Source organism: Leptinotarsa decemlineata, unplaced genomic scaffold, assembly GCF_025532065.1.
Source record: "Leptinotarsa decemlineata unplaced genomic scaffold, Ldec_3_MD MMD2_P_RNA_scaffold_9, whole genome shotgun sequence".
Classification (NCBI taxonomy): domain Eukaryota; kingdom Metazoa; phylum Arthropoda; class Insecta; order Coleoptera; family Chrysomelidae; genus Leptinotarsa; species Leptinotarsa decemlineata.
In genome coordinates, this window is record NW_027412536.1 from 2,984,345 (window position 1) to 3,009,989 (window position 25,645).

General features: G+C 38.1%; 1 protein-coding gene across 3 annotated transcripts in view; it reads right to left on the reverse strand.

Annotated features, from left to right (window-relative positions):
* Positions 1–25,645, reverse strand: part of Tdc2 (tyrosine decarboxylase 2) — a 79,820-nt gene that overhangs the window by 23,105 nt on the left and 31,070 nt on the right. For all 3 annotated transcript variants that reach the window (XM_074170432.1, XM_074170433.1, XM_074170434.1), the window contains exons 7-9: positions 11,830–12,093; positions 11,576–11,741; positions 11,449–11,519 (exon numbers count right to left, since the gene is read on the reverse strand). In XM_074170432.1, the coding sequence (XP_074026533.1) occupies positions 11,449–11,519; positions 11,576–11,741; positions 11,830–12,093 (501 nt within the window). The remainder of the gene's footprint in view (positions 1–11,448; positions 11,520–11,575; positions 11,742–11,829; positions 12,094–25,645) is intronic.

Consider the following 25,645-nt stretch of genomic DNA (forward strand, 5'->3'; position numbering starts at 1 on the left):
TCTGTGGATGTTTCACTCAGTACAATAAATGAAAAGTTCAATTTCACTTTCGCATAAATTAATACGAATATTTCACAAAACACATGGTTTTTCAATTATTTAAATCGTGTTTGAACACTATTTGTTAGAATATATAATACTTGACAAATAACCGCACAAAACAGTCCGATCGCATTTTCTTTATAACTTTATATTTGACGATTCTACATCATTTCATGCCATGTTTTGAGGTTGACATTTTCCACAACCTTGTTTCGAAAATATCGGATTCTTCATTCTTCATTCGTTTCGAGGTGGTAGGTCATGTAAGACATCAGTATATATGTGTGAACGACCTTCGAGGTGAAATGTGAATAGTATATAACAGATCGTTCAGAACATGTTCACCATTGGGGTTGATTGAACTACTTTTCATCATTTTCCTTGAAGTTTGCTAATATCATGAACCTCATTTCCATCCCACCATTCAATTGATAATGTTTCCATCAGATTCTCCGAGTGACATTCAACAACTTCCCCATCAATTATTTTGTCAAACATGAAATCAACAAGTATCAGAAACACTGAATGGGTATATACAGCCTTCATTCTTGTGTTGAGAGCTCGCTTATGTCAACAAAAAGAGTTACAGCAAATTATCCTACTCTTATTGCTTTTTTTATTGAGAGTGAAATGGTTCGATATGGTTTTCTTTATTTTCAATAACCTTATCATCTTTTTCTGTCCATCAAGGACAGTCGAGTGATGCATTCGTGGTTCAGCCTAGCACTGTCTGGTACTGGATCACGAATACTTTGTCTTTGGGCTCTGGTTTCATCCAGCTACCTTGCAGTCAAAACAGAGGGCGTATCTCGTAGATGTTCGATATCGAAGGTCAGTTCTGCAACGAACCGCCTTTTGGAACCTCATTTACTTATGATATTCTTGGATTGAGTCCTCTGGTCGATCCTACAGATGGTGTCTTCATAAGGGAAGCTGTCATCTTCATTACTTAATCGGATTCCAACTTCTTGCCTCGATTCGAGAATACTTCTAGAGATACTCTATATTGATAATAATTTGACAACATTAAATGGAACTGGCCGATACTAATGAAAATTTATATGAAAACTTACTATCATAGTTCAGTGTATAGCAAAACACATGTCGTAGGTTTGGAAACCTTTCGTAGTGAAAATTTCATAGTAAGTATTAGAATTATCAAGTCGTTGACAGGTACCCTTTCGCCACAGTTGGGCAATTCCAACCGCCTTCGCCAAATATTTCTTAAATTCCTCTGCGATTGCAGAGATAATGACTATAATTCTTAATCATCTTTAGATGCTTCAAATTCGAGTGTGTATATGCATTTTTCAATATATGGTGAAATTCACATGTTTTTCGAAAGTGATTCCTAAACAGTGATCTAGTGGATGAAGTTTTAGAAGGCATCTACGGACTTGTTCAAGGTGCTGACTACAGTATTTGCTCGTCAACATGAATATTTGCTGAAATTCCTACAGTCTCTTATCAGAGTGCCAATATAAGTGCCGTTGCATTTTTTCTGTTCAAACCAATAGTAGAACTGTTTACGATAAACACACCACGTCTCCTAATCAAAGGTGAGCGGCTTCTGATTACTTCGCTGTTGAAGAGCTAGAAGCTCGTTCTGGTTTGCAACAATTTCCTAAGGTGTCTGAATTTTCTCTCCAAACTCTGGAACCACTTTTTTCACTGAATTATTTGGGCAGTTATTTCCTTTACCTTCTTTGACTGTGTTTAGGACGTCTCAGTTCTCTAACCATCTCCAAAAGTATTGCAAAATACGTGGTTTTCCTCTTTCGAAAACCATTTCAAATCTGTTAACATCCTGCATTCTGCCTATTTGCTCTTAAGCTTGAAAAATTCCTGAATTTTCCATCTTATTATCTTTGCTGTTTTTCTCGACTGACCTGCCCTATCTTCAACTTTTTCCTAGTTTCCTCCAATTTGTCATGATATATAGTTATTCCTCGTACCGGAGTGTTCGCAAGGAAAGCCAAGGAAATTCTTTTATTATTGATTGTAATGAATGAATGTGAATCATCTGGACAGTTATGTTTTTTGAAGTTTTTCTTTTTTATATCCCCTAATGAAGGAACACTCTTGAACACTTGAAACAGTAAAAAACGATCATTCTTAACAATAACTATTACAATTTATTGCAAGACTTGACTATCAGAGTTTCACAAAAACCGGGACATAAGTTTCGCTATACAATATCTTCATCAGACGTGTTTGATAAAAACATGCTTTGTATAGTAAAACGCGGAAATGTTCTCCATTGAGTAAGCTCAAAGCGAAACACGTGTCGCAGTTTTTGTAAAACTCTTACAGTGGAAAATTCGAAATAAATTGTATCAGTTATTTATTGCCAATATGGATTTTCATCTATACAATTGTTTTAAGAATTTTGCATAGTGATTTTTCAAAACAGAATTGATTTGTGATGGTAGAAAATATGATATTTTACTCCAAAAGAAAGAAGATGACTATCTCTTCAATTTTTAACAAAAAATTCACTCAATTGTGAACAGCTGAAAAAATCCATTTACTGTTGGAGACAATTGTTATTCAATTGTTTTTTAATGATGGAAATGCACTCTGACAACTCAATATTTTTCTCTATGTTGAAGCTTGCTGCTAAAAATATTTTTGATGATTTATACATCATAAATAAACCTGCTGACTTCATTGTTTATCATATTCAATTTTTTATAGTGATTAATGGCAACCGTTTATTTTATCAATAGGACGTTTTTCGAGCAAGCAAAAAAATATTTAATCAAAGTCATTTTGGGAAAAATATTAGATCATTCAAATGAGGAAGTTCAAACAAACAGGTTCAACATTACATAATAAAAACGTGTGAATTTAAAAATGTCACTTGCCAACTTACAAGATGGATATTATTCGTTCATAATTTCTGAACTATCCCTGATTCATACTATTTTGTTCACACTAGTTATTATTGATCTAAAATATGTGCTGTTTATTGAAGTTATCGCATTAACGGGCTACAGAATTCACAATGTATTCAGAATAAACCAAACTATATTGAGTGAAATAGGTACATTTTGGAAACTGTTATAGTCACAGACGAAGTTCAAAGCTAGAATTGCAAATTTTGGGGCATGTTACTATGAAACTGAATAATACATGTTTGTTCTTCCTATGAACAAAATGAACGATTCCGTTTTTTACTATTTTACTTTTGGATAGATATTCGAAAACTGTATGCACATTGTCATCACAACTTTTTTTGAGCTTCAGAATAAGCTGATGTAATGTTAAATAGTACATTGAACTCTTTGTACCACCTGATTTTTGAATTTCCAAAGTTAGAGTTTCACTTTTTATAGAATGATGATTTCTGAAATTTCGATAATATTCAGTTCTCATCAAACTATACACATTGAAAATATTCTAATATAATTTTTTGTGTAAATATTGACTGACTCTCAACCACATTTTGATATTTCCATCATATTGGTAGACTTTCATATCATCAACAAATTCAAAAGAGTTTTCGAATCTTTTAATCACCACAATGAAAAACTTAATTATTTGTACGCCAGGTGTGGTGAGCACAAGAGAATAAACCAGCAAATTTTGAACAGCAGAACATGTTTGGAATCTCAATATAACATTAAGTGGTACAAAGCAGAAATCATCCACAGGGAGGAATACTGGTTTGAGATAAAGTACAAAAAAGCTGACTACTACACTTCGACCAATAACGCATTCGAGTAGGCTGGTAGAGATATGCAACATATGAAAACTTCCAATCAAGTAAAAAATAGTCTTAGTTTGGACTCACTTGGTGTTAGAAATTATAGGGGTTAAAACCCTAACACTTGGTTTGACATTTTTTTTTCGTTATTTTTCATTTTTTCATCATACATCCACATTATTTAATTTCTCATTTCAGGTTTCTAGTTTGTATATGATTGATATTTCACTTTATATATATTTCAACTCATTTATCAATAAATAATGTTCAAATTGTCGGCCCTCATGAACAACAACAAAAACAAATATCTCTTAAAATTAAAAGAGGTATATTTTTAGGGAAGATCAATTTTAGAGAAAGAAATATTTTGGCTTTTTACTTCTCCGTCGTCATCAATCAATTTCAAAATGTGCAAAAAATAACTTTCAGACACAAACTGAAAGAGAAAACCCCTCACCCCTCTCGAAACAACTAATCTCGAATAAACATTAGATAACACGAAAGAAAGAATACTTTCGAATGTGAACATTCATCAAAAAATTGAATCCGATATCATTCACAGGATTGCTACACAATATAGCATACGCAAGAGGACTCTTCAGCACCAATTTGGATAACAGTACGAGATAAAGCTCTAAATTCATTCGACCTTATGTCAAGAATGAGTTAAATATAGTCATGTCATCGATGACAGTACGTAATGACATTCATTCGCTTATTTGATTTAATCGCAACTATAGTGGTTCTAGAAAAATCATGAAATACCAAATTTCTCAAATTATCGTTATGTTATTTCCCTTCACAAAAAATATTTGATCATATTAAGTTTTATAAAGCTAGTGAATTGCGTATTCTCATTTGATAACGAAAACTATTGATAATATTGTCAAGTGAATAATTTTTATGGCAAACTCGTAAATATCATCGAAACGAATGTATTTACAATATCGCTATAGATTTTCAAAAAAAAAAATACCAAAAAGTTTTTCTTTCTTGCCTTCTCATGTTGCTGTTGGAGTTCTCAGAATCTGGTTTTCCCAATTACTTGTTGATGAAAATGAAGTAGTTACTTCTGTTATCAATTATAAATTACTTATAGAAAGTTTAGATCTGTAAATTTTTGATTGTTTATTGAATAAAAGCCGGAGCTCTGTCGGAAGTACTTATTTTCGAATCAATGAGATATCCAGTCCCTACATCAATTCGTGCAGCTTTCAATCAGGAGAAATTTAAATCTATAACCTTACTAAATTATGAAGTTCAAAACACGGTGAATCTAATTTATTGTATACTGAGAGTTGCGATGAACTCGATAAAAAAAGAGCAGAGGACAGGGAAGAAGGTTTGATGGCTTAGTGAGAAGACAAAATGAAAAAGAAATTTATAGAAAGGTTCGCAGTATTCGAAAATCACTTCTGCAGGAAAAGTAATTATGTATAGTTTTGGGAGAGTTAGGAAACTATATTATTATCACAAAGAAGCTAATTTCTGTTTCATTCTGTATGGATTAGATTGTACTTGAGTTTGAGAGGTTATCCATCATACTACAATTTAAAAACTTACAATATGCTATATACAGGGTGTTTCAGAATTCGACGGACAAACTTATACCACGTCATTCCTCTTGCAAAATGATAAAAAATGAGGTAGGACATGTGTGTCCGGAAATGAGCCGTTTCAGAAATACAGGGCGTTGAAGTTGCAAAATAAAAAGACCCTTTTCGTCGTAGCTCCCGGACTAAAAGGAATAAATTAATGAAACTCAGCAAATCGATTACGAGCTAGAATGTGCTTCCTCCAGTAGTATGTTTGCTTCAGTATCAGTAGCCAGTGGCGTTCCAGCGGGGTAATAGCTTATATTTCCCCCCTTATTTTTTACGCCACTGACTTTATATCCACAACCGTCTTTTTTTTGAATTCCTTGATCAATTTTACGTAAAAACCAAATAAACATTCACTATGAAAAAAACCAGTAGTTTTCGAGAAAAATTGAGTTGAACTGATAGGTGCATTCTCATATGGGAATATTAATAATCGAGTAAAATAATCGAAATTCCAAAACCGAAATTATTTGAACTCTTTCATCATTCTACCATTCATTGTGTGCTTGAAAAATTATTCACTTCGGCAACATATTGCGGATTTTCTACCATTTTACCAACTTTTTTTGCAGATATGTTGTGAGCCCGCAGACCTACTGAATGGCTTTACCTCGAGATTTATTTTTTAATAAAATGTTCCATCCAAACGATTTTCAAAGACAATTACGAATAGTTGGCAAAACTGAACTCAGAATGTTTTATCGAATTATCTTCTCTCACTGGGTAAAAATCCGATTAACCAAAATACCATTACTTGTTTCAACCTTAGCCATCTACAATGTTTCCTGGGCATATCTATTATAGTTTTCTTAGATAACTGTACCGATATTCTCGAGTTCTTCAGCCACTGGTTGAATAGTTTCAGAAGACATTCACGTGACTTATAACAATCTTTGATCCACCTAAGCAATGAGGATTACTTTATTCATTGACAACAATAAATTTGTTAGAGGGCTGTGGAAATGAAATGAGATTCGTATGACACTTCCAAGTTAACGTAGCTGTCAGAAAGTGTTTGATTGTGTATTTTGTATAATAAAAATGAATTTTACATTCGAAGAGTTAGCGGACATGCACCTTATTTATGGAAAATCGGGACAAAATGGAAGGTTGGCACAAAGAATGTATCGTGAAAATTTTCCTGGAAAAAATAGAATTCCTAATTGGAAAACGTTCGAAAACGTGGACAGAAGACTCAGGAAAACAGGAAGTTTTTTAATTACCAGAAGGAATGCAGGTATACAGAGAACTGTAAGAAATTATATCACAGAAGAGGAGATATTGAACTATGCTGCTGAACATCCGTCTGAAAGTAGTACATCTATAGCTAGAGTGCTGCATGTGTCTTCATCATCTGTTTGGAGGACTTTGCATGAACAGCAGTTATACCCATATCGACTGAGAAAAGTTCAGGCACTGAAACCAGAGGACTATCCAGATCGAATTGAATTTTCTCGATGGAATTTATCCGGAATCCGGAATTTATCAAGCAAGTGTTATACACTGATGAGGCAAAATTCACAAGGGAAGGTATTTTCAATTCTCGCAATAGCCATATTTGGGCCGAGGAAAATCCTTTTGCTATTCATCCTCATGGCCATCAAACAAAATTTTCATTGAATGTCCAGATAATTTGAATGGGGACAATTATAGCACTTTCTTGGGAGAAGTATTGCCTGAATTGTTAGAAGATGTTCCTCTGAATATCCGGAATGGAATGTGGTTTCAGCACGACGGTGCTTCTGTTCATTTTTCGTTAGCTGCTAGAGACTACCTAAATCGGAAATTCGGTGACAATTGGATTGGTCGAGGTGGACCCCACAAATGGCCTGCCAGATCACCAGATTTGAATCCTGTTGACTATTTTCTTTGGGGTCATATGAAGTCACTGGTTTATGAAACAGAACCAAAAAGCCAAGAAGAATTAGTCGCCCGCATTCAAGCTGCATCGATAACGATTGCCGAAAATTTAGAATCATTTGAAAAAGTGCGATTTTCTATGTTACGCCGTTGCAGATCGTGTATAAGTGTTGACGGAAAAAATTTCGAACAATTACCCTATTGATTATTCATCAGATGTTCTCATTATTATTCAAAAGCACATTTGAATTTTCAATGTAAATTTCAAAAAGAAATTCGTGTTTATGACTCACTGTTCTAGAATTTCAACAGTATTGTTTCTTATCACATTATCTAAAATATGTGTAGAGAAGGTATATTTTGAACATGATATTTCTACTCAAAGATGAATTATGAGTACCGACATCCAACTAAGAGTTATGTAATTAGCTGTTAGCGAAGATCTTATCAGATGGTTATTCAAATAAATTGACTTCTTCCAAATACATTTCTTTTTTTCAGGCGTATAATTAGTGTCTACTGGTAAAATTTTGTTTTTCGGCTTCATCTGTGAAAATTTGAAAACACTGTATACTTTGAGAATGTTTTTCATTTTCTTATTAATGAATATTCTTCAAGATATTTACGATTCTACAAAGAGAAGTGTGATTTCACGAATGGGAAAGACAGGATAATTGTGAACAAAAAATAATTCTCCCAAAATCCAGAATAATGGTGTTATTTTAGGATTATTGGAGCCTAACTCAGTCGAGATTCCGAATGATCGCAAATTTTATTTGGGGTCACTTTTTTTCAGATCACAAAGTCACTCGAAGATCTGAGAACAATGAAAACATTTCAACAATGAAATCTATTGACAAGCACGAAAATAAGCCTCAAGAGTTATGATTTGTCATTACAATATGCTAAACATAACAAAAATTGGTACGATGATAGAAAACCCACAATAATTACCATCACTTGCAAGCGCTAAATTAATGGTAAAATCATAAAAGAGTTGCAAATAATTTTGGTTTTGGAATTTCGATTATTTTAATCGATTATTCCCATATAAGAATGCACGTATCAGTTCAACTCAATTTTTCTCGAAAACTACTGGTTTTTTCATAGTGAATGTTTATTTGGTTTTTACGTAAAATTGATCAAGGATTTCAAAAAAAAGACGGTTGTGGATACAAAGTCAGTGGCGTAAAAAATAAGGGGGGAAATATAAGCTATTACCCCGCTGGAACGCCACTGGCTACTGATACTGAAGCAAACATACCACTGGAGGAAGCAAATTCTAGCTCGTAATCGATTTGCTGAGTTTCATTAATTTATTCCTTTTAGTCCGGGAGCTACGACGAAAAGGGTCTTCAACGCCCTGTATTTCTGAAACGGCTCATTTCCGGACACACATGTTCTACCTCATTTTTCATCATTTTGCAAGAGGAATGACGTGGTATAAGTTTGTCCGTCGAATTCTGAAACACCCTGTATATATATATATATATATATATATATATATTTATATATATATATATATATATATATATATATATATATATATATATATATATATATATATATATATATATATATCAAAAAAATTACAAGACTGTTTTTAGAATAGAAAGGGGGAAATAAAATGACCAGAAAAAATACTCGTAAATCGCCCCCATCAATCCCCAGGCCTCACCTACCCCAACTAAAATAAATTGAATATAAACCCCTACTTGTGACACATCATTGAAAAGACTAGAAAAAATGGTATACAATGATATACATAATAATTCTACAGGGTGTATCAGTAATTGTCGAATATTACCTTGAAAAGAAAACTAAATGAAGTTTTATTCAACTAAAAAGTTGTTGAAAATGACAATAAGGTGAATGTTCAAAGTAATTTCGGTTGTTTTGTGAACGATAATACAAATTATTTTCAAATTCTGCACGAACGTTGATCAATGTTGTTCCGGTAATAGCGCGATATGCTTGAGTTATTGATAATAATAATAATAATATACTTTATGGCCATTAAGAATAAATCTTGTGGGCAAAGCTAATAGAAAATAAATATAAATATAAGTATATAAATATAAAATGTGAATATAAAAACACCTACAAATAAGTAAAGTTTGAACATACACTATAAAGTTCATCGTCGAATTTTGTATCAACATGGTTGTGTGCAGATTTGTTCCCCTAAGTAGCAATAATCAAAAGTTCTGTTCTATGTTTATGCACTAAACAAACTGTTTCTAAAATGAGTGGAACATATAGTGATAAAATTGTGTTTGCTACAAACAAAGGCCTACAAGAATCTCGCCGCCTGGCTCTACAGAGAAATCTTAATGACCTTTTCTGCAGAATGAAAATCGACTCGAGTCGAGTTTGATTACTTAGCCCCCAGAAAGGGATCCCATATCTTAGATGTGATTCTACTGATGAATAATAGAGAGTTTTAGCTGCAGTTAGTCCTAGTTTGTTAGAACTTATTTTCACAGCATAACATCCAGATGAAAGTTTTTTGTTAAGAGATAGTATGTGGTCCTCAAATTTCAATTTATTATCAATTAATAACTCAAGAAATTTGTTGCATGATGTGTTCTCCACCACATTCGAATTCGAAGCTAGAGGAATATTATCAAGAATGCAATCAAAGGATGAAAATTTAGTTTTTATGACATTGAAAGCTAATAAATTTGCCTTACACCAATCTGAAAGTTTGGAAATATCAAAGCAAATGGCATTATATAGATCATTTGTGTTGGTATTGCTCCATAATATTGTAGTGTCGTCGGCAGGTCCCAGTACTGATCCTTGTGGTACTCTGTTAGATATGTCTGAAACATCAGATACTGTTGTATATTTAATCCTTTGACTACTACCCGATAAAAAAGATACAAACCATTTATGAATAATACCCTCAATACCATAAAGATAAAGTTTCCTGAGCAGAATTTCGTCAAATGCTTCAGAGAAATCGCAAAAGACTGCTGCTGTAATCTCCCGTCTATTAATGTTACTAAGTATAAAAAATCAAGTTGACGCTTTCTCAATTTATGGAGTGAGTAGCTGAGAAGTCAGAAAGGTGGCTCCTTGGTGTAATAGGTTCGTTATCTATATGGTTGAGGTAGGGTTACTATATAGGAAGGGTTGCGAAATAGGGTCGACTTAAGAGGCCAGTGTGAGAAGGCAAGAAAGAAAAACTTTTTTGGTATTTTTTTCTGAAAATCTATAGCGATATTGTAAATACATTCCTCTTGATGATATTTTTGAATTTGCCACTTAACAATATTATTAATAGTTTTCTTTATCAAATGAAAATTCGCTATTCACTAGCTTTGTAAAACTTAATATGATCATAGCTAAAAAAATACTTTGGAACTTTGGCAGTGAATAAGTATGTTCACAAAATCAAATATTTTTTGTGAAGTCGATATTTTCAAAAAAGCTTTGGCGTACTCAAGATGTATAATCATCTTCCTAACTACCTGGAATGCCTGGTAAGCTGTACTGAATTTCGAAAATCTACAAAGGATTTTCTTATCGAGAGGCCCTATTATAGTTTGCAAGAATTTTATAACGATACCTTTCAATCATATTTTATACACATTTGTTTCTATACATTATTTTTTTTCAATTATATTTATGTTTATATATATATATATATATATATATATATATATATATATATATATATATATATATATATATATATATATATATATATATATATATATATATATATATATACATATATGTATATATGTCTATATATTCATATAGATATTTTAATTTTTTTATTTGTTTATATTGTATTTGTATTGTATATAACCAATGTTTTTCAGAAAACAAGACTTTATTTTTTATATTTATGGTAGGACTCTAGATATTTTTATCAATCTACTAGCTCATATTCTGATTTCATGCACTTGACTGTTTTTTCTTTCCCAAAATGTTCACCATAGCTTTGTCAATAAGAGCTTTTCTTTGGACAATAAAGCATATTTATTATTATTATTATTATTACTCAGAAAATCACACTGATATAGCTAATACTTTCTAGTCGAAAGTGGCATTCGACCAGTCAATTCAAATTAGCCTTCCTACTTTGTCAGATACTGACACAACTCAATAGGCTGAAACGGTTGCTGCCATACGAATTGGACTCGAATTGTGGATAAGAATGTTTGCTAAATTTAATTCAGTAACTATCAACTCCGAAACATGTAATTATAATATTCAAAGTACCTGTTCTTTCTCTGTGATCTGGACTTCCAATAATTCATCTGCAAATTCTCTTATAACTTCCCAGGCATGATCTTGAAAAATAATGTATTAACTTTCGATTAACTTTCCTGAAATGATCAATTCTTACCGATGTCTGCCTCTTCAGCATTAACTGCTACGACACAGAATCTTATAACATATTTATCATTAACATTCGATGGAACCATGTGCAGTTTTCCTGAAGCGTTAATATTGCTGAGAAGTTTTTCATTTAGTTTATCACTGCCTTTCAACCGGAAGCAAACGAGTGCTAACTGAAATTAATACGGTATTTTTCCAACCTCAATTCTGAACAACCACTTAATCATTCATTTCATTCATATTCAATTTTTCATAACTCACCTTAACTTCGTTACAAATTTCAAATCTTTTGTCTTTGAGTACCAACTCCTCAAATCTTTGAGCTAATCTGATATGGTTTCTGATATATTTCTGCAGTCCTGACAGCCCATAACTGCGTAGCACAAACCATAATTTCAGTGATCTAAATCTTCTACTGAGTGGAACTCCCCAATGTCTATAATCAATTGTAGCATCTGAGTAACCATGTTGAAGATATAGAGGATCCACCACTAAAGCTGAAGTTAGTCGGATTCGGTCTCTCACCTGTCACCAAGTATATAATAATTATAATAAATCAACTTACGAAAAGTCCATTCTTGATTTCGACATTATAAGACAGTTGAATATTTTTTAATTTAGAAAAATTCAGGAAAACATGGACTCATTTCGATTCGCTACCTATGTTTATGATTATGGTTTATTGATGAGGTTATGATCTGTGAAATTTATTCCAACCAGTTAAAATAAGTTACCAAAGTAAAAAATTGTTATTTTTGAATAAATACTCGAATTCATTCACAAAATGTACAAGAACTGGACATTACACCCTGAACAACTCTTTCTGAAATAGATTATCGGTAGTAATTTTGCTATGACTGTAGGTGGAAAAAATTACTCAATTTCATCGCTATGTTCAACAAAATATTGATGATTGTTCTCACCAGGGCTTCCAACAATTACTATTTTATTGTATGGAAAACTCAAAGTTTGTGATTGTCTTTTTTCACTAAAGTTATAGTGACCAAAGTTTTTCAATGCATAAGTACAGTGAATTTTATAATAGTATTTTCAGATGAAAAAATATTTCAGATTTCAATGAATGTGTACTCAAAATTACTCGAAAACATCTGGTAGATATTTCAAATATTCAACTGAAACAACTATAGTTTCTTATCGACCTTTTTTGACAATTTTCACTTTTTGTAATCTGAAAAAAATGTTCCCCATCTTTACACAAGTAAAGAAAGGGCAAACATTTTTTAGTTGAATCATAAAAATCATACGTAGATTGGACAACACATATTTTGAACATTATTCGATAAATCAAATGTTCAAATTTAAGTGTCAAAGTGTTTCTTGTTGAACCAAAATATTTGGTTTTTCAATTTCAAAGGATCTCGAACATTCACTTGATGTATTAATAATGTGGATTCGAATGTTCACTAACTACGTCAGACGGAAACAAACTAATGAATGAACTCAAATTACATAATCACTACTATAACAATTTACCAAGACCTTGAAACCTGAACTCTAATGGACGTAATATCCAAAATATATTAACACGTAATGTTATAACATAACATGCTTCTGAGTTTGAATTATACATACTAGGTAAAATAGGAAACAAAAACAGTGTCATTATATTCAACTTTCAATTTCAGATCAATGAATTGCAGTGTAATTAATAACGCTTGTGATTCACTGCTATTAATCAGCTTTGAAAACATCAAATCTAAAGATTCGCGAAAATTCAACACAGGAAATTATCTGTGAGTAGAAAAAAAAGTAAAAGTTTCATTTCCAATTTCCTCTTCAGTAGTTCAACAATTAAAACCCTCTTTTTTCCATGAAATTTCAAATATGCAGTCTGAATAAGTGGAGGAGTTGAGGAAAATTTTCAACGTATTGTTTTTCATTTGAAATTAGTAGTTTAAAGATCTATTATTTCGACTTTTGTCTTGTAATTCTCCAGTCAATGAAAATTGATACCTACTTCGCATAATTTTGAATTTGAAGCATCGTCAGAAGCTTTGTAATTTCATAAGAATATTCTGTTGCTCAAATCAATAATTCAGAGAAATACTTGTTTAGTTCAATGCAGACCTTCACTAGTTGCATATTGACAATGCTTGATTGCTATCCTAGTTCAACCTGTTTTCAGTAAAAGCTACTTTGGACACCCATTTTGGAGTTTCTCTGAGTTTAACCTATCGTCGTTTCAACAGATAAATTACTGCACCAATCGGAATGCAAAAAAACTGTGTTATCCTATTCAATAAGATATTCTGCAACAATGAAATTGTTATGAATTCCGTCGATTTTTGAAAAATTGAATTTCCCAAATGAAACCTTTCACTTTGATTTCCTCAAAATTCTCATCTATCTAGATTCAGTCCACATATCAGAAATACTCGTATTGCCAATAATATCCATAACAATATCCCTGAACCCATGGGTTGGGCTGTCTATCGTGGGCGTCCCCAGGTGGCGAATAGAGGAACGGCCAGGGGACTGGGGGCCCTATCCAGGAAGCCAATGTAGCCTTACGGACGGGATCGCATAACACCTGCTCAGTGGCAGAAATAAGTAGGGTGAGGGAATCTAAAACACTTTCCAAAATCCACTACGAAACATGCCACCGTGGACCAGCGTACCCAAGTTAAGGTGTAAGGAATCGTGCCGACAACTGAATGGCCGCAGGGTGATATGCGGTTACGAACGATCTCCTTGGGGAACCGGGCAAAACCTCATTATTTTCAGCCTCCCTATGGTAATGCGGGGCTCTGCCAGAGATGACCAACTATTTCCTTGTTACATGTGAGAACACACATGAATACAATAAAAAAAAACAACCAATCCCGAAGCTGGACAGAAATGCTTACCTCAATCTACGGCGGTGGAAGGGGATGAACAGAAATATCCACCCCAATCTACCGCTCCGAAAGGCTGGGCATTGCAGATCACCTCGTGACGCAACACAAAGGCCAAGACGTAAGCGCATTTGCGGCGCGAAGGCCATGAGAAGGAAGAGAGCGAAAGAGGCAGGAATGGCAGCAACTATAAGTGCACTCTCCTCCTCTTCCACCCACCTCCAACTGTGAGGCGGCAGGCACCAAGAGCTCCGCCTGGAAAAAAGCTAAGGAACCGGATGCCCCTCAGGAAAACGCCGTCATGTGAGCACCTCCACGGAGGGAACCCCAAGAAGGTTGAAGAAGCCGCGCAGCAACAGTAACGTCGCTGCACCTTCCAAAACCTTCGTGGAGGTCGCCATTAGACACCTCAAGGTCGCCATCAGTGATGAGACTAACCCATACGGTTGGGTTACCGTAGAATGGGGAAGTCTCATTAAAAAACAACTGCTGGAGGAGCTGGACAAGATAATCTTCTCCGCCTCCAGCAGCAGCAGCAAACCGCTCACGTTCAAATCGAGTGGCTGAAGAAAGCCACAATGAATAGTGAGCCGTGGAAGGAGGCATCCCTTGCGGTCGTCAGTGTGGATAAGCTCCCAAAGCTTACCAAAGCCTCGCTCTTGATCCCGGAGAACGCCTACAAGACGACATTCGGTGAAAAGGAGAGGGTGCTTGGTCGCCTAAAGGCGCAGATGTATCTCTGAGAGTAACTTTAAATCCAACAACTGTCTCATGAGCAAGAAAGTTGGAAAAAAGATAAAAATAATACAATGCAATCTCCAACACAAAAAGGCGGCAACGGCAACACTATGTCGCCACCTTGATGTATTGGGGGAGGACAATAACTTCAATCAAAGAGCCCTGGATAATAAAGACTAAAGTTACTGGTTTCAGTAGCCTAACTGGTCAAATTTTCAAGTTAAAAAGCAATCAGCAACCTAGAACGTCTGTTTACGTTCCTAGGAATTACAGAGTCTTTCCGATGGCACAATTCTGCACCTCAGTCCTCACTGCGGTTAAAGTGGAATGTCCAGATGAAAAAGGCAAATATACAACAGTCAAAATATCAAATAAAATCCAGGACTGGCAAGTCTCGGACCATATTTCTGTCAGACAACCGCTGGTTGACCTATAATGTCAACCAAAACTTGTAGAACAGTCGCCCAGTCTTTCCGCTCTCCCATTCCCTTTGCCAGTCGCCCTTGATGAATTCCTTTATTCTCTTGCGCTCTTCATTCTTACTGCCTATCCTTCTCACCACCCAAGTCACACACACTCTCTCTCTCTCTCTCCAACCCCATTGTGGCTTCCTCGTGCGCCTATTGCCTATGTTGTCGGCTGAGTCCTTTCCTCCATATAATGCCTGTCCGTGCTCCCCTTTCACTCCTCTCCTCAATCTTTCTCTGAATCATCGCTACCCTCTTATTCTTCGTTCTCCCCCTTTTCATCCCTTCCACAGCCACTGCGGAGTCACTAACTATCATAACGTTCTCTTCCAAACTCCACATATCCACCACCTTCTCGATCGCAATCATTTCCGCCTCATTCGCACTGCTCTGTTCGTTGACTCTTTCGTTCCCTGTTACCCATTCATCCTCCTCTCTCTCCCATGCCCATCCTATTCCTACTTTACCTTCTTCTCACCTTATCCCGGCGTCCACATGCACCTCAGTCATTCTTTCTTCCCCCAGCAATGCCCCTTGCATCCATGCGGATACCCTATCACCTCCCTTCACTCTGTCTTCAATCATTCTTATCCCATTCAGGCTCCATTCCGAGTATCTTGCCCTCGCTTCCACGTGCAGTGGTGCGATCCCAGACATCACGCAGAGCGCAGCCGTTGGCGTTGTCCTGTATGCCCCGGTTGATGCTAATAGGAAGGGCCTCTGCGCTGCGCTCAGCTGCCTTTTTATTCTGCCGTCATGCACTCTGTATCCCCATACTTTGACCCCGTATAGCATCACCAATTTTGCTATCCTTTCGTAAATGATTCTCACGCATTCTCTCCTTAGCCCGACATTCTTTTCGGTCCACCTCCTTAACTCACCCGTCAATACACTCATCTTCTTTCTCACCTCCTTGTGGTGGTCAATGAATAACAATCCAGTGTCCACCACAACCCCGAGGTATCTCACATTCATTCTTATCTCTAGCTCTCTCTCATTTGTACTAATGACCGGAAGTCTTTCATCCCTTCTCGCTGGTATGTACATACATTCTGTCTTTTTTTCATTGTACCCCAGCCACATCTCTTCCTCCCATGCTTTGCATTCATTCCATACCAGCTTCCACCTTTCCTCTATGATTCCGACGGAGTTGCCTTCGATGATGACCAGCTGATCATCCGCGTAGGCTTGCACATATACTCCGTGCGCTCCAATGCCTTCTCTATCTTTCATATTCCTCATTCTTTCGAACCATGTCTCCATCAGAATCAACCATAGGGTCGGTCCCAGACTGGAACCCTGTGGGCAGCCTCTGTTCACCGTTTCAGTGACTCTCCCACAGGAGACTGTTCTCTCCCCTAAGAAACTCATGCATGTCCTCCCCACGTTCTCTGACATTCTCATTCTTCTCATTCTCCCTTCAATTGCTGTCGCTCACGCGGTGTTAAAGGCGTTGGACAGGTCTAACGCCACGACCAGACTGTGTCTCCTTGCTCTCTTATTCTCTTTTATTCTTTCGATCATTTTCTCTACTGTCATGACTGTATCCATTCCCTCTCTGAAGCCATATTGCTCCGGAGAGAACTTCAACCCCCTCAAGCGGCTTCAAGCGGTATTCTACCGCTAAGAAGCCAGTCCAATCCGTCCCATGCCTGTCAGTAGGCCTAGGCTTTTCGTATTTCTTGGGTATCCACACAACCTTCGTTTGCTTCCACACCCCAGGAAAATGCCCTCTCTCCATACAGGCGTTGAATAATTGCGTCATATATTCTCCCTTCCATTATGTAACCTTCCTTAGTACTTCATTAGGTACCCCATCCACTCCAGTGGCCTTTCCGTCTTGGAGCTGTTCTGCTATCGCATGCAGCTCCCCGACTGTAGAGGCCGACTGTTCTTCTACCCATTCACCCTGCTCTCTCTCTCTCTCTTATTCGCCGCCTGTCCAGAGTATCCTGGATCGTCCTTTGGGAAATACTTCTTTATCAGTGTGCTTCTGGATTCTTCCTTCTCGTCGGTGAAGGTTCCGTCCTCTCTTTCGACATTCGATGGCATCTCCCTGGCCCTATCATCTTTGAGAAATCGATAGGCTCGGTCCCAGGGATTTTCACCCTGGATCCGTTCCACTCTCTCTCTCTCTCAACCATGTGATTCTTGCGTTCTCTATCATTCTTTTATACCTATTCCCCTCTCTCCTGAAAACGTTCATTCATCTCATCCTTTCTCCTTCATCCCTAGTACTCTGTACTTCTCTTCTCCTTCTTCTTACATTTCTTCGTGTGTTTTCTAGCTCCACGTTCCACCATTCCTTTTCTGTGTCCACAACCCTTTCATTCATAGGTATATGTCTCATACATGCCTCTTTCAGTATCCCTTGAAGCCTTTCCGCTTCCCTATCAATCCCTTCTTTTGAATCTAACCTTCCTGGGTAATAGTCGGTGAGCATTTGCTCTAGCCCTTCCCAGTTGGTCCTTCTTACATTCGTTACAGTCACTCTTCTCATCTTCGGCAACCCCATCTCGGTAAACTCATTCTGTGGTCACCCAGTGTCTCATCCATCCTGACCCTCCAATCATTCACCTGTACGTTTCTACTAACTGTCAGGTCGACCCAACTCTCGCTTCTATTGCTGTGGAAAGTTGCGGGACTGCCACATACATTCTCGATTGTGTAACCCCTTTCGGTTACCCAATCTAGCAGATCTTCTCCTCTCTCGCCCATTGTGTTTCCACCCCATGCAGAATTTTTCGCGTTCACGTCCCCAACCAGTATCTTTCGTCCTTCCCACTCATCAAAGATCCTCCATATTCCCTCCATTCTGATATTTCTTCTTCCACCCGGCTCATCATACACGTTCATGATTCACATGCTTTTTCTCTCATTCCTTACAACAATTCCTATCCCATTCATGCTTCTTGCATTCATGAGGGCAAAGCTTTCAACATTGTTACGAACCCATGTCCTTACCTTTGTCCCCTCTCCTCCATCGTGTCTGACCCATCCCTCCCACTTTGGTTCTCTTATCCAATGCTCCTGCACACACACCACTGCGGCGCCCCGCTCTTCCGCGGTCTTTCGCAGTAGTGCTGTTGCCTCACGTCCTTCACCAACGTTAATCTGTATTACTAAGAACATAGTTCGTTTTCCTTCTTTGTAGCTCCACCCTCCTCATATGTAACCGGGAACTTCGGGTCTATTGCCGAGTGCCTTCTCTCACTCGCATTCACTCCGGCTCTCTTGCAGTTGATGCAGCCGAGCCCCCGATGACCCCTACATTCTCGCATTTGTGGCACGCCGGTTCCTGCCTACACGCCTTAGCAGTGTGTCCAAAACGGCAACATTTGTAACACACTGCGACTGTTATGTTCTTCCACATAAATGTTCATTAGGTCAATACTGACTACCTCCATATACATCAGTTTTCGAAAGAGCCTCGGATTCACCTCTACAATCACGTTCTCTTTCCATTTATTCGTTCTACATTCTCTCCTCTTTTTAATCTTTACCTTCTCCACTTCCTCCTGTGTGAGACCTTCACCCAGTTCAAGGTTCTGTGCCAACAGGAGGTGGATCAGTTCCAAATCCCCATATCCTTTCTCTTCACCTGTAAGCAGGACATGTGGATTTGGCATTTGATCCGCCTTAACACTCACCCACTATCTTCCTGGAGCACGGTCCTAATCATTTTCCTCGCCTCCTATGTCCTGCCTGTAACCACCACTGCCTCACTCCGGTTTCTGATCACTGCCTCAACGAAATTCATGCATCCTCCTTTTATAAGCCGATCCTCGCAGCTGGTGTTGCATCCTCCTGATCTTTCTTCACAATGACTATCTTCTCCTCTGCTGGAGGTGGTGTTTTCCACCCTTCCCTTGGTTGCTGCTGCCTGGGTCTACCAATCTCTGTTGGATATGTCCTTTTGCCCCTATTACCCCTAAGTCTGGTCTTGCGCCAATTCTGGACCTCCTGGAATTCCTGCTCCATATCGTCATCAGTCTCCATTTCAGTCGTGGTCATCCCACCCGACCCTTCCACTGATGTTACCGTTCCACGCTCTGCCGAGGTTTGTTCACTTCTGTTCTGATCTGTGTTGTGCCGGGGTTGGATAGGCCCTTTTTTCAAGCGCCTTTCTATCTCCCCCACTATTCTTTTCATACCTTTCCATTCGCTTCCTATCCCATTAAACCATCCTACCATTCCCTCTAGTCTTACAGCCAGTGCTGTTATGACTTCCCTTTCTTTCTCTTGCTGACTTTGTTCTAACTCTTTCACTCTCTTCCCTAACATACTATTTCTTACCTCCAGTTCATTCATTCTCGTGCCCATTTTCTCTTCAAGCATTACAATCTGTTATAAGCTGCCGCTCACAGCGTTCTGCTTCCCCTTATTGAACTGTATTTTGCCCGATGAGTACCTCGTCGTGGCCTTCTGAATTGTCTCAACCATTTCTCCAATCCTGGAGGTTAGGCGATGGGACTCCACATTAAGGCTCCTAGCTTGATTCTCATTCCCTAATTTTCCTATCACTATCTCTAACTCCTCCCTCCCTTAGACTCCTGTTTATCTCATCCAGGAGTTTCTCGATCCTTTCCTCAGATCTGTTAAAGATCTCTTTTCCGGTCTCCGGCATCGTTTTCTTAGCCTCTTGTCACCGTGTCGATCACTCTTTGTTTCTTAATCACTTTTCCGGAAGTACTTTCCTCACTTCCTGTAACGATTGGTGATATACGCGGTGGTGTTCTTGGCGTTCCAGTCCTTGGATGGAAGATGTCTTTCTCATCTTAGTCCAGATCCAGCTCCAAGTCAAAAGGTTTCCGTTTTTTCTTGTTTTCCATCTCCTACATATAAATTTACAACTTGGAGTGTATTTTCGAAAACGGTCCGAAACGTATGCTTTAAGGTCCGATATTCCTGAATTTTCTTGTGAAAACGGCCCGCCAGTTATATTCGAAGGTCCGTTTGATTTGGCGAATGCCACCTTATCGCAAATGCAAATGTGAAAACATTCACTGATTATTCTTATCGTGTTTCAGCAGAAAATTTGCACACTTAATCAACAATTCTTACTGCTCCGTAAAACACGTCCGCTCGCTACGAAGTCTCGAGCAGAAGGAAGACAGCGAGAATGACCTTTAACAAGGCAAACACGTACAAGACTCGAAGAGCACTGGGGTATATATCAATCCAACCTCAGAAATTTCAAAAAAGTCTGCAGACAAAAAAAAGACAAACCTAGAGAGCCTACTGTGAGACAGTCGAAGACTTCCCACTAGCTTTTAGGCTACAGAAGCCACTCTCAAATGACCACCATAAGAGTAGCGGCATCCTGACGAAAGAATATGGCGACAAAGACGCCAACCTCTAAGAGAGTGCTAAGATTCTTATGGAAACTCATTTCTCAGGTTCTGTCTTTCATGGAACGACGAACTGGACGGAAGTACCATTAACACCCTCACAACACGACTGGCAATCTGCTAGTGCAGAAATTGACGAGAACAAGATGAGATGGGCGATATCGGGCTTTTCCCCCTTCAAGTCACCAGGACCTGACGGTATAAGACCAGCCCTACTTCAATGGGGACTGGATGTTCTTATGCCGCACCTGGTTGGAATATTCAGAGCCTCTATAGCTCTGAGGTATGTTTCCAGTAAGTGGAGAGAAATACGAGTAGTATTTATACTCAAACCAGGTAGGATGGACTACACCCTACCCAAAACATTCCGACCAATTAGTCTCACATCGTTCTTCTTGAAAACTATGGAGAAGCTATGTGGACGGTACATAAGAGATGAAGTACTAGTTCACAACTCACTTCATCCAAATCAGCATGCATATACTCCGGGAAGGTCTACTGATTCGGCCCTTCACCATGTGGTTGGCAGAATCGAAAGATCATTGGACAACAACGAATCCACCATGGGTATAGACATAGAAATCGAGGAGCGTTTGATAAAACAACCTCTCCAACAATTACCCAGCCACTACACTCCAGGAATGTACCCCTGGTAGCAGGAGAATGGATAGACATCACAGTGAGAGGACTGGTCATGAGGGGATGTCCACAAGGAAGAGTCATATCACCCCTTCTCTGGAACTTATTTCTGGATACCCTGATTAATCACCTCAACAATAGTGGATTCTACACAATTGTTTATGCAAAGACAAGAAGTTTATGGGGCTTAAAACCTCCCGAAATTTTCAAAAGTAAACTGAACTTCTCTGAAGAGGTGAAATACCTTGGTACTATCTTCGACAGTAAGCTAACATGGAACTCTCACCTACAGAGTGGAGCATATGTGGCAATGTCGGAGGACAGTAGGACGCGCATGGGGTCTTTCACGCCATGTGGTCACCTGGATCTACACTGCAATAATAAGACCTATGTTAAGGTACGGAGCCATTGTATGGGGACCGAAAGTTCTACAAGCAACGGACGTCCAAAAATTATATCATATAGGGCGACTGGCTCGTTTAAACATCACAGGAGCCATGAGAACAACACCAACCGCGGCAACAGAATTGATAACGGGTCTGGCCCTCTGGATCTGTACGTTGAGGAGGTTGCGTTAATGGCCATGTTACAATTGAGCACGGCTGGTGTAAACCCCGAAGTAGGAAGTAGTTGCCTGCAGCAACCTCTGCTGCAGGCAACCAGTGATGCAGTTGAACCCAGGTTTGTGTTTAATAAACCCTACAAAATACAAATAAAACAGAACACAGATGGCTTCAACAATTGCAGAACTAGCCAAATGTTACATCCATGCTCAATCCCTGAAGAGATGGGATGGAATCAAAGGATGCAATCTTGCCAGGATCACCCTGGGCGACTCTGCGAAGCTGGCGCCGAAGAAATATCTGGCGATCACTCTTAACAGTAGAATTTCTGACTGGTCACTGTCAATTAAGGAAACACCTTCATAATATGGGGCTAGTGGACACACCTTTATGCAGGATGTATGAACATAAAGATGAGACTGTTAGGCAGGTCCTAAGTGAGTGCATGGAGTTATCGTCAATAAGAGAGTGTGTGTTCGCCGAGTCTTGGCCTACACCTGCCGATATAAAGGAGATGTTTTTCTGCCCTGTCCTGTCCTGTCTACCTTCCAGGAAAGGACAGGATGGACGATAATCTAGAAGGACAACGCCTCGGGAGGATGTACAATGGGTCACATGTAGCCCAAGTGCTGTGGGCTTACACTCACACATCCTACTCTACAGATACAGATAGAGAATATCTCTAAAATTTTATTACACGACTAACAACTGTAAAATCTATTTTGAACATGCGTTTCATCAAACAGGTTGGTTTGATGAGAAGATATCATCTACCGAACATTATACCAACTATTTTTCTGAAAATAATTCATCCTATTCCATCAAAGGTGTGGAATCCATTTACTAAAACTATAACAACTACTTTTTCTGGAAATAATTCATTCCATTCCATCGAATCCATGAGTTACCTTGGAGAAATTGATATGCGTGAGAAAGGAATGTACACAAAATCAAAATCACTACTCATCATCAAATATTCGAAAAATATTGGAGGAACCAGAAAACTGAAAATTTAATACCATACTCTCGTAGAATCAATGATAGAATATGTGAAATCAAGTTGGGCTGGAGTATATAAAAGTCACATAGAACCACTTAAAATAACTCAAAAATACTTTGGATTCGGTGTTGAAACCCCAAATCATACAAATTCACAGCAACGACGTCTAAGTTCCAATTCCACTTATTCACATAGAAACAGATACCTCTGAAGGCTGAATTCTTGCCCTCGAATAGGCGGACAACATTCAATAGATACGAAGAGCTGCAGTAGTACCAAAGACTGCTGCAGAGAGCTGATATCAGATACTATAAGCACCGCTGTCACAGACATGAAGATGAATCTTCATGTTTCAACATGTTTCTTCATGTTCATCAACGGGCGACCTTCTATCTTATGTCACCCATACCTGGAATAACGCAATCCAACAAGCCATAGCTTCAAAGTTTGGCCAGCAAACCCTCATGCCACATACGTCCAAAGGCCTTAGAAATATCAAGCTCTCGATTGCATTATTCCAAATATGGGTGACATACGATAGAAGGTCGCCTGTTGATCTTTGTTCTCCAAAGCCATATTGATGATCGCTCAAGATATTGAAACCTTCCAAATATTCAAGGGTATGGTGATTAACAGTTTTCTCCATGATTTTTGATATCACTGATAGCAAAGCGACTGGTTTATATCTTGCCATTTCGGGGAATAGGCTGAACGCGAGAATACTTCCAGCAAAAAGTAAAAACCCCTTTCGTGAAAGACAAGTTGAAAAGTCTGCAAAATACGGGTGCGAGTTCATTTGGGCAGTACGATGATGGGCACTTCATCAGAACCAGACGCCTTGTTGATATTGGGCTGTTTCAGAATCTGCCTGACCAGACGTTGTCGAGAAGTAATTTAGCTACCAAACAGAAGGATCTAGACCCATTGGGATTGGCACGCAGTTTATCCCTAATCCTCTGATTGTGAAGTTTTCTGTTTTCATTCATCCTAAGTTTCCAACTGTTGCGAAGCGACAACTTGCTCGCAATTTTTGTTGAACCAGGGTGTGCCGATAAAAGTTCGTTTCATTGAAAAAGGAATATATGCAACTATGGATGATAGAATAACTCCCGTGACCTCAGAAGCACAAATAAATGAAGCTGAAACAAACGTATAGCCAGGGGAAATGATTTCGAATATCTTCCCACTCAGCAGATGTGAAATACCAAACTTTGCGCGACTCAGATTGTTTATTAGTAATTCACTCAACACTGAAATGAGTTTGTGATCAGAAGATCCCAATGGCGACATTACGGTGACTGTATACATTTCTGGATTAATTTTTATATATAGATCCAGAATACTAGCATATTCTCCACCACGGTCAGGAATCCTGGTTGGCTCACTTATAATCTGAGTGAGTCCGCTGCTTATTGCAAAAGCGTCAGTTTCGCGACCTTGTCCGTCTTTGATATTTGAAAATTTGAGCCATTCGATATTGTGGACATTGAAGTCACCGAATATGGAAATTTCGGCATTGGGATGATCGAACTGCAGAAAATCAATGGTGTTTGCAAGTGAAGAGAATAGTGCCCTATATTGTGTATCGCTTGATGGTCAATAAACGCAGCATATGAATTTAGTGATCTTCTGTGATATTATTTTGGACCACATAACATCAAAATTTTGGGGTTCCAGCATTTCCTTTCGTTGACAGGAGAGATCGCTTCTGACAAAAAGAGATATTCCAAAGTTACGTGTGAATCGGGAGTGGAGATCATAGCCGAGATATAGAAAATTGACGAAGTTTGTTGAAGCACTGCCTTTGCTTTAAGTGTAAGATTATGAGGACTATTTGTTTGCAGATGTTGGTGCATTGAAATTATATTTGAAATGAGTCCTCTGATGTTGTGAAAATCGATTTTGAAGTAGCTAATGGGCCTGTTAGCAACTACAGTTACCATGCTATCATACATACATACATAGACTTATGTTAGGAAGACCCTGTCGACTGTCAGAAATTGTGGTTTTCAAATAACTTCTGCAGGAAGCTTTAAAGATGAATTCAATCTACAGCGATTAAAATCCAACGTGAATCGCTACTTTCACACAGGCACCGTTCTTCGAGTGCCCTAAGCCGCTTGTGTTCAGTCTTTGAAAAAATAAAGAGGAGACATGGTGACAGAACATCAAGAAAACAAATGTTTGGGGAATAGATATTTTGCCAGCGGTAACCAAACACGTCCAGATGGCGAAGAACATGAAATGTACCCAATACTACGCACGGTTGAAATAAACCTGCTTCAGCTATCTCAGAGAGGACACTCCTGAAGTTGTATACTGACTACATAGTAATATAGCTATAGGAGTTCTTGATAGATTTTACTATTTTGCTTCTATTCTGTTTTTACTATTTTTGGATAAAATAAAAAATACTGCGAAGCAACCATCAACTACTTTGTTTTATTTTGTCATTCGACTACTA